At 55.2% G+C, this 15,818-nt stretch overlaps 2 protein-coding genes across 2 annotated transcripts in view; both read left to right on the top strand.

The window, feature by feature from the left end:
- Positions 1-15,818, top strand: part of CEMIP (cell migration inducing hyaluronidase 1) — a 91,184-nt gene that overhangs the window by 10,422 nt on the left and 64,944 nt on the right. The gene's annotated exons all lie outside the window — the stretch shown is intronic.
- LOC144717160 (cell surface hyaluronidase CEMIP2-like) overlaps positions 1-15,818 on the top strand; it is a 58,187-nt gene that overhangs the window by 32,289 nt on the left and 10,080 nt on the right. Inside the window, exons 6-17 of the mRNA XM_078592489.1 lie at positions 702-868; positions 1,380-1,568; positions 2,053-2,222; positions 3,128-3,337; positions 3,862-4,067; positions 5,560-5,629; positions 8,380-8,508; positions 9,883-9,968; positions 10,145-10,273; positions 10,557-10,592; positions 10,785-10,937; positions 15,535-15,712. Coding sequence (XP_078448615.1) covers positions 702-868; positions 1,380-1,568; positions 2,053-2,222; positions 3,128-3,337; positions 3,862-4,067; positions 5,560-5,629; positions 8,380-8,508; positions 9,883-9,968; positions 10,145-10,273; positions 10,557-10,592; positions 10,785-10,937; positions 15,535-15,712 — 1,723 coding nt within the window. The remainder of the gene's footprint in view (positions 1-701; positions 869-1,379; positions 1,569-2,052; positions 2,223-3,127; positions 3,338-3,861; positions 4,068-5,559; positions 5,630-8,379; positions 8,509-9,882; positions 9,969-10,144; positions 10,274-10,556; positions 10,593-10,784; positions 10,938-15,534; positions 15,713-15,818) is intronic.

Here is a 15,818-nt window from a genome sequence, read left to right as displayed (position 1 = left end):
CGCATATCAATGCTGTGTGCAACAATCCCAGCTTAGATGCTGCAGCAGCAGCAGCAGCAGCAATATCCTTCTGCAGCAAATACATTAACAGTGTCAATATCTCATCTCTGTCGGTATTTTTTTTCAATGTCAAAGTCTCGCAGGCGTACATAGCCGGACCGAACACGCGGCCTTAAATAGGCGCTCGCCAACAAGCGCCTGCCCTCGGTGCGCTCCCAGATTCACCCTCCAGAGGGCAGTGGTGCGGTGCAACTTGCATGGCCACACACACAGACGCACGAAGCACGTGCACACAACTACTGAACATTATAAGACTACTTTCTTTTAGAAAAAAAGTCAACACGAGTAAAGCCATCTTGGGCCATGTTTAATACCATACGTCTATTGCACGTGGAAGATCAAGCTGCATTCGAACAAATCCCTCAAATTTAAATAGTTTTCATACGGTATGAATGAATATGGCTATCGTCGAGGCCATCATCCGGCAGTTGAGAGACCATGTCTGATTATGATGATAATCCTAATCTTGTGTGTGCATAGACGTATATGTGGCAGTGCCTTCATCCAGCAGTGGTAGAACCTGGCTAACGATGACGAAAATGTCGCTGATGATGACAAGAACCTCGAGTGTGATGCAATGCCCCCACCTCCACGTCCCCCCCTCCCTCACCCCCCATCCGCTCTGACCGGTGTCACTGCAGATACTCTTGGGCTATGGTGGCAGTGATCGGGGGGCCGGGCCCCCCACAAGAGGACCTCCGGGAATACCGCAACATGGACTCGCACGGGGTCGCCTCCGCCAGCCACGCTTTCCGAACAACCGATGGGAGCAACTACAGCGTGACGGCCTACAGCGCCTGGGAGGAAGGTGACCACCACCAGCCCCCCCCCAACCACTATGTTATTGGGGGGGCACTAGTGGGGTGGGGACTAGGGGCGACCTTAGGAGAGAGGACATGGAGGAGGTTGAGGCGAGGCCCGGACTGGCCATAAGGGCAGCAGTCCGTAGGGGCAGGTTCATTCCGAGGGCAGGTGGGCTGCTGTGTGCGGGGAAATTGAAAATGTGACCACAGTCATTAAAATATACTCTTTGGTTCTTTGGGTAAAGTCACGTAGGTATAAAATAAATCACGACGTTTCGGGCGCGACGCATGCGTCCGTCATCAGGTGATGATGTATGGATTCCTGCAGTCACGAAAGCTTCAAATCAAGATTAATTAAAATATGTTATTACCTCTAATGTGTACGCTTTGTTGTTAATTTACGCTCTCAGTTGGCATTAAGTCCCCACATTCGGCAGCCTCCTTGTCCTCCTCCTCCATCAACCCTCGTCCTCCACCACCTCCTCCTGCCGCCCCCACCGGCCCCGTCCTCCCCAGGCATCCCTCGCTGTGGGTTCCGCGTGGAGCTGCTGGGGTCGCCGCTGCTGACCCTGGCGGAGGACGTGCGGTCGTGGCGTGCGGGCGATCGCGTGGTCGTGGCGAGCACCGACTTCTCGATGCACCAGGCGGAGGAGTTCACGCTGCTGCCGTGCCCCGAGTGCGCCGCCAACCAGGTCAAGGTGGACGGTGAGGCCGGCAAACCCCCCCCGCTCGCGTGTCCCCCAATGTGTCCGTGTGTCCGTGTGCCTGTCCACGTGTCCGTGTGTCTGTGTTCGTGTGTCTGTCCGTGTGTCTGTCCGCTTATTCATGTGTCTGTCAGTGTGTCTGTCTGTCCGCGTGTCCGTGTGTTTGTGTGTCCGTGTGTCTGTCAGTGTGTCCACGTGTCTGTGTGTCCGTGTTGCCGTATTGGAATCTGGGTAGCTACACTACCGATAACGTGACATGACCTGGGCCTCCTCTAGGTCAACTGGGCCTTAAATAAGTACCTCGTGTGGTGTACAAGTATCAGCACTGGGGAGACAAAGACGGCCGGGCATGATGCAGGCCACCCCCAACTCCTCGTGTGCAAATGCCAAACTTCAAAAAGGTGCTCGCAAACAGCCCTTGGCCCCTTCGGTCTGCTAAGCCTATCTCGGGGGTGGGGGGGCCCTTTGCCTGTGCGCGCGTGCAGGCAAGCCGCGGTTCACGCACGTGGGCGAGGTGGTGGACGGCGTGGACATGAGGGCCGAGGTGGGGCTCCTGACGCGGAACGTCGTCGTCCAGGGGGAGATGGAGCCCAGCTGCTACGGGGACAACGCCTGCCGCTTCTTCTCCTTCGACACGTTCGGCGGGCACATCAAGGTGCGGGCGGGGGGTGCAGGGGGCACCCCGAGGAGACGTCACAATCTTGGTTCTCTATCGGCGTTGCATTGTGTCTGACGCATCTTTGTAAGTTCGTTACCACAGGCGGTTCATCGCCGTCGTTGTCATCCGTGCAGCATCAGAGTAATCATCATGGCAGGATGATCATCATCATCAACAACACTGAATCATCATCTTCGTCATGAGCACAGGATTGACATGGTCATAATCATGTGCACCTACGATTAGCTACGTACGGTGCGAAAGATGTTCAACATGCATATGACATACAATCAAAGAAGGATAAACATTCTTATCATCACAAAATTATCATTATCATCATCAACGCATTACAAGCATCATCATCGCATACACTGCACCGTGGGAACATCGTTAGGGTAACCATCTACTCGCGAATCAATGCATCGTTACGCCTGTATGTAAATACTGATCAATACCAACCATCGAGAGTTGAAATTTCACCACGTTCATCAATAACTCTGCGGCTTTTGAAAAGGAAATGTCTATTTTTATAACAAGCGACGTTTCGGGCAATGACCCTTCTTCATTACTAATTGCGCTTGTGCACCATTGCCAAAATAATTTGAGATCCAATTTCGATCTCTGCCGTTGCTTTCTCCCATCGTTAAATTAAAAACTATTTAGTTCTTTTTTTACCCACTGAGCTAATCGGCTCGTTTTTCAGAAGCGGCCTGGCTGGCTATCGCAAGCGACAGCTCATATCGAAGTGGCTCGTCGCCACGTGGCGTTGTATCGCGGCCAAGTCCTCTAAACGCGCGGCGTTGATTCTAAAATGCGGAAGGGAAAAAAAAGGAGGACCCGGAGAAAATCCATCACCCCCCCCCCCCGCCCTTCCCCAACCCCCCCCCGCCCTTCGCCCCCAGGTGACGGCGAACTTCTCCGCGGTGGAGCTGTCGCACGTGGAGCTGACGCGCATGGGGCAGCAGGTGCTGGGCAGCTACCCGCTGCACTTCCACATGTGCGGCGCGGTGGACGAGCCGGCGCTCTACCCCGCGCCGCCCGCCGTGGTGGGGCTGGCGGTGCACCACTGCTTCTCGCGCTGCGTCACCATCCACGGCACGAGCGGCCTGCAGGTGAGCGAGCGAGCGAGCGAGCGGACACAGGTGGCCCCATCCACCCCACCCCACCGCCCCCAACCCCCCCCCGTACAGCCTCAACAAGACTGCTTGGGGCGAGGGCTGTGAAGCGAGCGGCACCCGGGGTGGGTGGTCAGCACCACCACGCACGGACGCCCTTGTCTGTCTCTACCCGGTGACGGTGTTTGTACACCGCACCAGGTACTCATTTCTAGGCTGAGTCGACAAAGGGGAGGGCCCAGAACTTGTTGAGATATTCGTCACTGGTGGTGGTGGCCTCGAGCGGGTCTCCGGATTCGAAGCGCGGTGACCTGATCACTGGGCCTGTCGTTCGATCGGAAGCGATTGACAGATTGCACAGTTGATCAGCTGATGTTGATTCGATTCTCGTATTTGTCCCCCCCCCCCCCCCACCCCCCGACCTCGCCACCGATTTCCCACCATCTGGAGCAATGTTTTGACTTTATATAAAAGTCTTAATTCATTTATCTCCCACCGGCCGCCGCCGCCGCCGCCGCAAGGTGAACGACACCGTCGGCTACGACACGCTGGGCCACTGCTTCTTCATGGAGGACGGAGCGGAGCAGCGCAACACGCTGGCGCGCAACCTCGGCCTGCTCACGCGGCCCGGCACGCTGCTGCCCACCGACCGCGGCGACGCCGCTTGCTCCGCGCTGCGGGGCGCCGTGCATCCGGGGTACACGCCCAACCCCAGCGCCGACTGCATGTGAGCGATCCCACGAAACTCCCCAACGCCAGTTGCAGTTTCATTTATTTAGGATTTACCCTGTGAGCCATTGGGTTCTTGATTTGGGTTCAACCGCAACAAACAAATAAAATTACAAGATGCATCTAAAATTAATTGTACATAAATCTAAACGTCACACACGTAAACAATAAAATCCTACAGAAAAAGCACAACCGGTCCATTCTTGCGTACAAAGAGTGCAAAAAATTCCATTTCGATGTTTGATCCCAATAACAATCATAATACAATAAAGATCAAAATTTTAAGTATAAATCTACACTAAATCAAAAAAATTGGGCCAAACCAAGCCCCTCCAAAACTTACTAAAACAATGCTATATAAACAACATAACCGTTTTGCCAACAAATGTGATTAAAAGTTTACAATAGCGACACACACAACACACATCACTAAACCTAGCATCCTTCGCTATCTGCATAAGTCAATCCATAACAGCCCGATTAACAATAGCAGTAGCAGCGCACTATAATCACAATACACCCACCCCACCCACCCACCCCCCATCTCCGCCGCGGTTAATCCCGCAGGAGCCGCCGTCTCGCCTCCGCTCCGTTTGGATCATCCCGTCGCGGTGGTTCTAACTTGACGGCGTTCGTTGATTGATTGCCGTAGGATTTGTTTTTGTTCACTCTGATGATTCTGCGGACATTTGACCCAAGAAGGCTGCTGTTGTGCTGCTGCTTCTACTGCTGCTGCTTCTACTGCTGCTGCTTCTGCTGCTGCTGCTGCTTCTGCTGCTGCTTCTGCTGCTGCTGCTTCTGCTGCTTCTGCTGCTTCTACTGCTGCTGCCTCTACTACTGCTGCTTCTGCTACTGCTTCTACTGCTGCTGCCTCTACTACTGCTGCTTCTGCTACTGCTTCTGCTGCTGCTGCTTCTGCTGCTGCTTCTGCTGCTGCTGCTTCTACTTCTGCTGCTGCTACTACTGCTGCTTCTGCTACTGCTTCTGCTGCTGCTGCTTCTACTTCTGCTGCTGCTACTGCTGCTTCTGCTGCTGCTGCTGCTTCTGCTGCTTCTACTGCTGCTGCTTCTGCTTCTGCTGCTGCTACTGCTGCTTCTACTGCTGCTGCTTCTGCTGCTTCTACTTCTGCTGCTGCTACTGCTGCTTCTACTGCTTCTACTGCTGCTGCTTCTGCTACTGCTTCTACTTCTGCTGCTGCTACTGCTGCTTCTACTGCTTCTACTGCTGCTGCTTCTGCTACTGCTTCTACTTCTGCTGCTGCTACTGCTGCTTCTCCTGCTACTGCTTCTACTTCTACTGCTGCTACTTCTCCTGCTTCTCCTGCTTCTGCTGCTACTTCTACTGCTGCTGCTTCTCCTGCTTCTGCTGCTGCTTCTACTGCTGCTGCTTCTGCTGCTGCTTCTCCTGCTGTTGCCGCTGCTGCAGTTTGCGGGTGGCGCACTAATCGCCCGGCCGCTGTGCTTGTTTGCGTGTGCCGCCCTGCGACGCAGGGCCGTCTCCACCTTCTGGATTTCCCATCCCAACAACAACCTGATTGACAACGCCGCTGCGGGTGCTCAGGTGAGCTCGTCGTTAACCCGCTCACCCATCCACTCATTTCCCCGGCCTCTCCGACCGACTGCTTGGCCCATTCACTGATCACCTCGTTTATTAGATCAGAATTATTTCAGGTGATCAGGGGCGCCGCAGTGGCGAGATGTTAACTACCTCGACGGGTATACAGGAGGTCGTGGGTTCGATCCCGATCTCGACCCTGACGCCTGCTGCTGTATTTTTGGAGTTTGCGTGTCTCTCTCTCTCTCTCCCCGTGGTCTCGTGCATTTTTCTCCGGGGTCCTCAGGGTTTTCCCTCCCCAGTTTAGAATCGACACCACCACGCGTTTAGAGAATTCTGGCCGCTATACATTTCCACGTGACGACAAGCCCACTTCGTTGAGCGATTATTTATGATGGGCCAGCTCGCTTCTGACAAAGAGTTCATTCGGTAAAGTCACGTAGGTAAAAAATCTAATTAAAAGTTAATAAAAGTAATAATGGAAATAAAATATTATTACTTTTATTAACTTTTAAATGTATTTTTTACCTACGTGACTTTACCGAAAGAACCTAAGAGTATGAATCCTTGCAGTCACGAAAGCTTCAAATCTAGAATCTCACAACGAGCTTTACATCTCAGTGGGCTTTACCCAGCAAGTAGTAATACATTAATTAATCGATAAATAAATAATTGTCGAGTTGTTACGGCCCTGGACGGACGCGCACCGTCCACGGCCGCAACGAATGTCGTGCGCCGGCGTCAACGCTTCCCAAATTCGACCCCCCCCCCCCCCCCCAATGTGACGAAAGATGACGCGGCAACTCTACTCAGCGGGCAGCTCACGTGGCAGCATGTTGCCCAATGGAGGCCGCGGCGGCGGAGGTTTCGCTGGGTTAAAGGAACATCATCAGAATATGATACAAAAAAAAATGAAAGGGTTTCCGTGGCGGGGGGGGTCGTGAGGGCATTTGGAGGGGAGGGCGTCTGGGGTGGAGATTCTTACCAAACAAAGAAGCCCAAATAACCCAGAGGCGCATAACTGGACTAATTAAGTTACATCGGTGGGCCACGTGTGTTGTCGTTACGGGTTACTCGTAGGTACAACCCAAGTTTGTGAATGTTAATATCGCCTTGATTTCCTTGCCCAAGGGCAGCTCCATGGCTCGAGTTCCTTCCATCTAAGAATAATTGCAAATTCAAGTTTTGTTTGGGTTTTTTTTTACGGGGCATGACCTGACCTGGAGAGCGGAGCGAGAGCACCGAATGGAATGCGCCTTGAGCTCCGATGGCTTTGCTAGCGATCCCAAATTGACGGATGGCTGAATTGTAATATTCATCAAATCATCATCATCATCATCACCCAACTCTTGATATTTGAAAGACACTATCTCATCACTATTATTATAATAATAATTATTACTATTATACCACGATTTATTATAAATCTAATCAATCATGGTAAAGTCACGTAGAAGGGAAGTAATAAAATAATAAAAATAAAACATAATAATGTTTTATTATGTTTTATTTTTATTATTTTATTACTTCCCTTCTACGTGACTTTATTTTACATAATAATGTTTTATTATGTTTTATTTTTATTATTTTATTACTTCCCTTCTACGTGACTTTACCGAAAGAACCAAGAAGATGAATCCCTGCAGTCACGAAAGCTTTAAATCGAAAAATCATGGTAAAGTCCAAGACAAACGCGGCGACATAGACGCGGGAACATGGACTTAGAGCCACGGATAGACGAGGAAACGGGGGATGGATGGAGAGAGAGCGAAAGGGCGAGTGAGAGGGCGAGAGAGCAAGCGAGTGAGTGAGAGAACGAGAGAGTGAGCGAGCGAGAGAGCGGGCGAGAGAGCGAGCGAGTGAGTGAGAGAACGAGAGAGTGAGCGAGCGAGAGAGCGGGCGAGAGAGTGAGCGAGTGAGTGAGAGAACGAGAGAGTGAGCGAGCGAGAGAGCGGGCGAGAGAGCGAGCGAGCGAGAGAGCGAGCGAGCGAGAGAGCGGGCGAGAGAGCGAGCGAGTGAGTGAGAGAACGAGAGAGTGAGCGAGCGAGAGAGCGGGCGAGAGAGTGAGCGAGTGAGTGAGAGAACGAGAGAGTGAGCGAGCGAGAGAGCGGGCGAGAGAGCGAGCGAGCGAGAGAGCGAGCGAGCGAGAGAGCGGGCGAGAGAGCGAGCGAGTGAGTGAGAGAACGAGAGAGTGAGCGAGCGAGAGAGCGAGCGAGAGAGCGAGCGGGAGAGCGAGAGAGCGAGCGAGTGAGTGAAAGAACGAGAGAGTGAGCGAGCGAGAGAGCGGGCGAGAGAGCGAGCGGGAGAGCGAGAGAGCGAGCGAGTGAGTGAAAGAACGAGAGAGTGAGCGAGCGAGAGAGCGGGCGAGAGAGCGAGCGGGAGAGCGAGAGAGCGAGCGAGTGAGTGAGAGAACGAGAGAGTGAGCGAGCGAGAGAGCGGGCGAGAGAGCGAGCGGGAGAGCGAGAGAGCGAGCGAGTGAGTGAGAGAACAAGAGAGTGAGCGAGCGAGAGAGCGGGCGAGAGAGCGAGCGGGAGAGCGAGAGAGCGAGCGAGTGAGTGAGAGAACGAGAGAGTGAGCGAGCGAGAGAGAGAGCGGGCGAGAGAGCGAGCGAGTGAGTGAGAGAACGAGAGAGTGAGTGAGAGAACGAGAGAGTGAGCGAGCGAGAGAGCGGGCGAGAGAGCGAGCGGGAGAGCGAGAGAGCGTGCGAGTGAGCGAGAGCTGACCCAGTCGACGTCGGTGTTATTTCTCCGCCGCAGGACGTGGGGTTCTGGTTCGCGTTCCACCGCGTGCCCACGGGGCTCTCGGCGGGCGCGCTCCCCGAGGGTCACTCTGAGCTCTCGCCGCTCGGGCTCTTCCGCAACAACCGCGCGCACTCCAACAGCAGGGTACGGCGCTCGCGCACGACGGAGATACCCCCCCCCCCCAGCCCGGGGTTGCCCATTCGGGGCCGTTAGGGTGCAGGGTTTCTACGTAGGCTCACAATCCGCGTGGCAGGCCAGCATCGCGGTGTTTACACACCGCAACAGGTACACATTTGAGGCTGAGTCGACCTAGGGGAGGCCCACGACCGGTTCAGATAATCATCACCGGTGTCGGTGACTGTGAGCGAGAATCGAACTTGGGTCGCCTGGTTCGTGGTGCAGCATAGCGCTAAGCGCGGCGCTACCGTCTGTACGCCGCGCTGATGTTTACGCACGCCGCACCGAGTTGCGAGTTAAAGGCTGAGTCCACTTAGGGGAGGTCCAGGGCGGCTTCGCCGTTGATTTTGGAAGTCAAAGGCCGGGCCGCCGGGTTGGTAACAGCAGTGCGTTGACCGCTAGAGCGACCGTTGCCCGTGCGCACGCCAATGCCTGCACACTCACACAGACGCGGTCTTGAGATTGATCCAGGATTAGCATTGGGAGCCAGTGGAGCGATCGGAGTTTCGTAAAGGTGTCGTCTCAACATGCTCCGACGTGGCTTGTTCACGTGTAGCTCGCGCGTCACTGCAAATAAAGGTTTAATGGCAATCCGAGGGTAATGCCCTTGCTGATGGATACTGTCAATGAGGGCTGGCGAAAAGATTCCTGCGGTCAAAGGGGGGGGGGGACATCGGATGGCTCCGTGGGGGAGCCACGAACATCGGGGCCACACTTGCGTCTGGAAGCGCAAAAAACTGAAGACCGCGAAGCCGCAGCAAAGGAGGGGGGGGGGGTGCGGCAACTCGCCTTTGATTTAGGGCCAAGAGAGAAAGATTGATGGATCCGGTGGGTAACAAAGATCCGCTGACGCGAGGACGAGCGTGCAATAGACTTTCGGCAGATTCAAACCGGAGACGAAGCCGTTTTATTTGTTGTGTCTTTTTTTAAAAAGCAGCATAAGAGAATCTATAAATCGCAGGGCAGCAATTGCATCGACAAGGAGGTGCACGGCCGAGGGTCTCGCCCACCGCGGAGGTGGAGCGGCAAAGTTCGCAGCGCAACGCCACGGCAGGATGGGGGATGCGCATTGATGCGGGGGTGGACACGGCTGATGAACGTGATGACGACGATGACGATGATGACGACGATGACGATGACGGCGATGATGATGTGATGACGACGATGACGACGATGACGATGACAATGGATTGCAACGTGCAGCAGGCGAAACAGACGTCTCGGCGCAGGTCGCAGCCCGGTGTTGTTCAGTGGGAGGTGGGGGCGGGTTAACGGGTTAACGTGTTAACGTGTTAACGGGTTAACGGGTTAACGGGCTAACGGCTCGCTGTTGTTCCGCAGGCCGGGGTCTTCCTGGACAAGGGGGTGAAGGTGACGCCCGCGAGCGCCCAGAGCCCCCGGGAGTTCCTGTCCCCCGTCACGGCCAGGTGAGCAGCTCCACGCGGAGTGACGCGGCAGGAGCACCACCCCCCCCCCCCACCACCATCGCTCGAAAAGTTCGAACGTGACGACTCGGCCACGAGGCAGCGGCGGCGTCACGCACGCACGCACGGTGACGCAGCCCCCCCCCCCCCTTTCTCTCTCGCCCCCCCCACCCACGAAGGTACCGGCCCCACGAGGACGCCGACCCCGCCAAGCCGGCCGTCGCTGCCGTCTTCGACCGCCTCGTCGCGTTCCGCAACGACCACGGGGCCTGGCTGCGCGGCGGAACCATCTCCGTGCGCAACTCCGCGTGAGTCCCCGCACGCCGTGTCAGGCGCTGGCGCGGAAGTTCCATTCACCCCCCCCAACCACCACCACCCCCACCACCGTCCCCCCACTCTTCCCACACGGCTCACGCCGTAACGAGAGGGGGTTATACCCGATGTGGAGTGTCGGGGTGCAGGAATCATTTCCCCCGGGGTCTCTCATTCCGGATGGACCTGCTGGGAATATTGAAGTCCTGGCTGGAGCGGTCGGTGGTCGTCGCGAGTGGGTCCGCTAACGCCGCGTCTGCCTCTTTGTCGTTCCCACAGGTTTGCTGACAACGCGATCGGCATCACCTTCGCCAGGTGAGTTCACCATTCCGAGCTTTGAATTCTCGAACGAAGCTCGTGCTGGACGGGCGGAACACGCGTTGGACTTTGTAGAGCAGCCATCCCTGGCAGTTTTCCTTTTTTGACGTTGCTGCTGCCGCTGCTGCTGCCGCTGCTGCTGCCGTTGCTGCTGCCGCTGCCGCTGCCGCTGTCTCGGCGCTTCCCCAGCGACGGGACTTTCCCGACGGACGAGGGCTCCAGCCAGGAGGTGACCGACTCCATCTTCGTCGGCGAGAGCGGGAACCTCGGCACCAACGGGGGCCAGAACCGGTTCTCGGGCGCGGGCGCCGACGGGCGGTTCCGGACGATGGCTCGTACCTCGTGAGTGCTCGCTCGCTCACTCGCTCGCTCGCTCGCACACTCGCTCGCTCGCTCACTCATGCACTCACACTCTGGAAAGGGAATTCGAGGCGCTAAGCGCAGCAAAGGAGAGTGAGCGACCTCCCAATAGGAAACGTTTGACTGTAACCTCCGGCAGAAAGCCTTGGTTCGTGGAGCGGAGAGAGAGCGCGGACGGGAGGGAGTGGAGTGAGATGAGAGGGGAGAGTTAGGCGAGTGATTCGCTTCGTGCGTCGTGAATTGATTTAATCGATTAATCAATTGACGGCCACGTGTCTAACCATCAACCATTCACATAAAACATGGCCGCCTTACAGCAGAAACACCACGTCACAAGTGAACCTTGCAGGAGTGTGACGGGCGGTCCTTGCACGTTGAGGGCTTCATCCAGCAGTGGATAGACCATGGCTTCCGATGACGACCATCATGATGGCCGTGATGAACATGTGAAGCAGTGCCTCGTCATCCCAGCGAAAGAAGGCCCCAGTGTCCCAAGCATCAGCTCGTGACGTAATTATTCCGTTGCAAATGTGCAGCTGGTTTTAATAATGCTGCTGCTGCTGCTGGTGGTGATGTTATTATTCCTGCCAGCGTTTATAAAGCACAGACAATGCGGGCTCTGATACATGCGAATGTGTACTGTTTGTGCGTGTTTGCGTGCATGTGTGTGTGTGTAATTGGGGAGCGGTGGCACAGTGGTTAGTGTACAGCGCAGCGAACCCGGCGACCCGAGTTCGACTCCGGCTCACGGCCAACACCAGTGACGATTATCCGAACCCGTCCAGCGCCTCCCCCTATGTCGACTCAGCCTCATATGAGTACCTGGTGCGGTGTGTAAACATCGCCACTAGGGAGACAAAGGCGGTCGGGCGTGGTGTTGGCTATCCCCCCATGCTCGTGTAGCGTGCCGGCCGTCATACCTGCTTATCGCTAACAGCACTTGCCCCAACAGTCTGTTGAGGCTATACGGGGGATCTTTGCCTTTATCTGTGTATGTGTGTGTGCGCCCAGGTGTGCACTCGTGTGTGTGTGGCGTGCCTTGCTTGCGTTGGCGACCGCCACCTCCTCCTCGTCTCGCGCGAGCCGCCCTTTCCGAAGTAGCGGAACGAAGCCTTGCGGGAGAATGACGATCCTTCAGAGCCGGCAGACAAACAAATCAACAAACACGCCAGCGACGGAATTCCTCCGCTGCGCTCCGCACCGCTCGCTCCACCCGATCCGGCCCGCCGCTTACAAGGTCACAGGCGCGTAACGTTTAAAAAAAGAATGTAAGCAATTTTTTTTTGTTTGCCAGGTAAGACCCCACCGAGGTATGTAGTTGTTGTTTTTCAGAAGCGACATGGCCAACACAAACGATAGCCCACCCAATGAAGTGGCTCATCATCATCATCGTGCGGAGACGTACAGCAGCACAAGCGCTCTGAACGCGCGACGTTGATTCTAAATGTGGAGGGGAAAAACCGGGCGACCTGGAGACAAATGGCGTCAGGCTCGAGATGGAACCCACGACCTCCTGTGTACCAGGCGAGGTAGTTAACATCTCGCCATGATGGCACCTTACACGCGGCGGTGGCTGCAGGGCCTCGTCACTCGCGTCTAGAAAGATCCACGCAGGGCAATAGAGGAACCCCTGATGCCAGCAACCCCCCGCTCTCCGCTCTCTCCCCTCCATCCTCCCTCCCCCTTCGATGCTCACGCGCCGAATTTCACGCACGTCTGAAGAGGCTTTAATTTGTCTCCGCGAGGGCCCGGAAAGCCTCCGGCGCGCTTGCGCCGTTAAAGCCCGAACCCGAGACGCCGACTCCAACGCGCCCGGCACACACACCCACGACACCAACACGTGCCACCGAGTCCAGTCGACCAGCGGCTCTGAAGTATTTCGACAACCGGCACACCGCGTCAAGCATATTTACCTCTCACCACGGCTGTAGCTGCTGGTGACATGCTGCCTGCAGTACTAGTGACCCGCTGTGATACGGTAGCGAGATGTTAACTAGCTCGCCTGGTATACAGGAGGGTCGTGGGTTCGATCCTGACCCTGACGATTGCATATTTGGAGTTTGCGTGTCTCTCTGCCCGTGGTCGCGTGGATTTTTCTCCGGGACCTCTGGTTTTTCCTTCCACATTTAGAAACACACCTTTAGAGTATTTGGCTGCTATGAATGTCCACATGATAAGCCACTTCGTTGAGCTATCATTTGTGGCCAGGTCGCTTCTGAAAAAGAGCTAAATAGCTCAGTGATGCCTTACCTGGTGAACAAAAGAATAGCTTAATAGTTTAGTTATATGCGACGGATTGGAAAGGTAGACATCGTCACAGACATTGAAGCTAAAGTTGAAACGTGTGCAAAGAAGGATAGAGGTGTCTGTGTGTGTTCATCTTCATACTTACACAGAATTGGCAGGAAGAGGAACACGTGGTTTCGAGAGAACATGCAAGTCAGACGTTGTCGTATTGACTGCGAGGGTGAGGACACGTCGCTAACTGGGACGATGGTCGGTTGTCGAGACTGACAACAGTGGAGAGAGGCACAGCCCCGAGAGGACGTCGACCGATGAGATGGAGCCATCAAATCGGATCGTGCGCTGGAGCCGAACTCTCAAGTAGGATTCTTAAGATTCACCAACAGTGCCCAAGCCTGAAAAATCCCAGACCTACGATCAAACGTGAGAGAGGAGAGAGAGAGACTTTGACTTTTAAACAACTTTTATTGCCGCCAGCAGCAAAAGCACTGGAGGCGATTTCGATATGAAACACACAAAGTCACCAGCAAACAAATGAAAATAAACGCTACAAATCCACGCGCTGTGGCGCTAAAAGCACCGCGCACAACACGAAAAAAAAGTCATGTGGTTGTGGTGGTCATCGCGCACGCCACGGAGAGAGAGAGGAGAGGGAGAGAGAGAAAAACAAATCTTAAAACGGAGCGGTTGAATTGTCACGAAGTCACAGCGGCGTGGCTGCCTTGCGTGTGCGTGGTTGTTCTTGTCACGGCTTCTGCGGCTCGGCGCTGTTTGCTTTCATTGTAAAACTCCTCCGGCCGGTAGCCCACGAGAGAGCGAAGCGAGCGGTCAATGGCAAACGGGGCTCGGGAGCTATAAGACACACAAAAAATCCCTTACTTTGTTGGGGACGTGCAGTGGGTGGGGGGGACAAGGCACTTTACGGGAAAAGTGCCGTGCCGACCGCGCGGGGAGGGCATCCGCAATGAATGCGCCGTGCCCGAGTGAAATGCCAAGCGGATCGTTTAACATTTGCACGGCAGCGCTGGCGGAGTCCCCCAACCCCCCCCCCCCTCTTTAGAAAGCCCGACCGCACTTGACGCCGCGAGCCAAGAGGTCGGATGACGCACCTCACCCCCCCCCCACCCCCCAAGTTTGTTTTTTTGCAAAGGAATTTGCCCGTTGCACTTTGCATAAAGCGGGTTTTTATTTTTAGGCTGACGCGGGTAACCTTTCCCAAAATCACACGCTCGCCCCTCTCCACCTCCGCACCCCCCATCGCCCCCCATCATCTGTTTACACACGCAGGAGCGGTGGCGCAGTGGTTAACGCGCTGCGCTGCAAACCCAGCCGCCCGCGTTCAGTGACGATTATCTGATCCGGTCCTGGGCCTCCCCTAGGTCGACTCAGCTTCAAATGAGTACCTGGTGCGGTGTGTAAACATCGTGTGCCGTCCCGGCCTCCATAGCTGCGACTTGCTAACAGCACTTGCCCCAACAGTCTGTTAAGGCTATACGGGGGGTGGAATCATTTTCTTTGTGCATACGGCATAGTGCATGCTTACGGTCAGTCAAACAATCAATCAATCAAAGTCCTTTATTTATGGCCGGGTGAGAGCCCATTGAGACTCGGGGTCTCTCTTTCAAAGGAGACCCCGGGATGAATAGAAGCAGGACGCGTACCGCAAAAATAGAACACGAAAATAAACAAAAACGGTTATGGAAAAAACGCTCGCGCTGAGTGCGAATCGATGAGTTGTTTTTTTTTTTGCGGAAGGCAACGGGGAAAGTGAGACGAAGAAGGAGGAATTCTTGAGCGGAATCTCAATCTCAAAATCTGTGACAGCCCATGTATAATTAACAGAGTAGCGCGCACAGCAATCGAGCGGCGTCGTCAAACGGCCGTGACTTTGCGGCTCGAAGCGAAGCGAATCGGCCGCTCGAGGGCCGGGCGAGAGAGACGTGGGGCCTCCCAGCGCCTCTCGAGAGTCGGTGCAGGTTGAACGCTGCAGCAGCTGCTGCAAATATGCAGCGTGGACGATGACGATGGTGATGATGGTCGCGTTCCAGACGATGGGGACGGCCACCCACCCCCTCGTGTGCCGTGCCGGCCTTCATAGGTGCTTACTCTTAGCTCTTTCGGTAAAGTCAAGTAGGTAAAAATGTTGTTATTTTTATTAATTTGAATTTAATTTTTTACCTACGTGACTTTACCGAAAGAGCTAAGAGTATGAATCCTTGCAGTCACGAAAGCTTCAAATCTAGAATTCATAGGTGCTACTCGCTAACAGCACTTGCCCCTACAGTCAATTAAGGCTACACGGGGGATCTTTGTCTTTGTGTGTGTGGCGGCGCAGCTCGTTCCCGGTGCGCGGCGTGCAGCTCTACGACGGGCCGTGCCGCGTCGAGCGCTGCACCTTCCGCCACTTCGCGCCGACGCGCGACCGCCGGAGCAGCGCCATCGGCTTCTTCCTGCGCAACGTGTGGCAGATGACGCCGCAGAACAACGTGTCGCGCGTGCGCATGGACGACTCGGTGGGTGCGCGGGGCCAGCACCCCCGGCGGGCCACCGCTCTCGTAGGGGACTCCCATGGGCTCGTAGAGGGCCCATTGACTCTCGTCGATTCATCGAGGACTCGGA

Source organism: Lampetra planeri, chromosome 3, assembly GCF_965212315.1.
Source record: "Lampetra planeri chromosome 3, kcLamPlan1.2.h2, whole genome shotgun sequence".
Taxonomy (NCBI): domain Eukaryota; kingdom Metazoa; phylum Chordata; class Hyperoartia; order Petromyzontiformes; family Petromyzontidae; genus Lampetra; species Lampetra planeri.
This window is presented reverse-complemented; position numbering and strand designations above follow the sequence as displayed.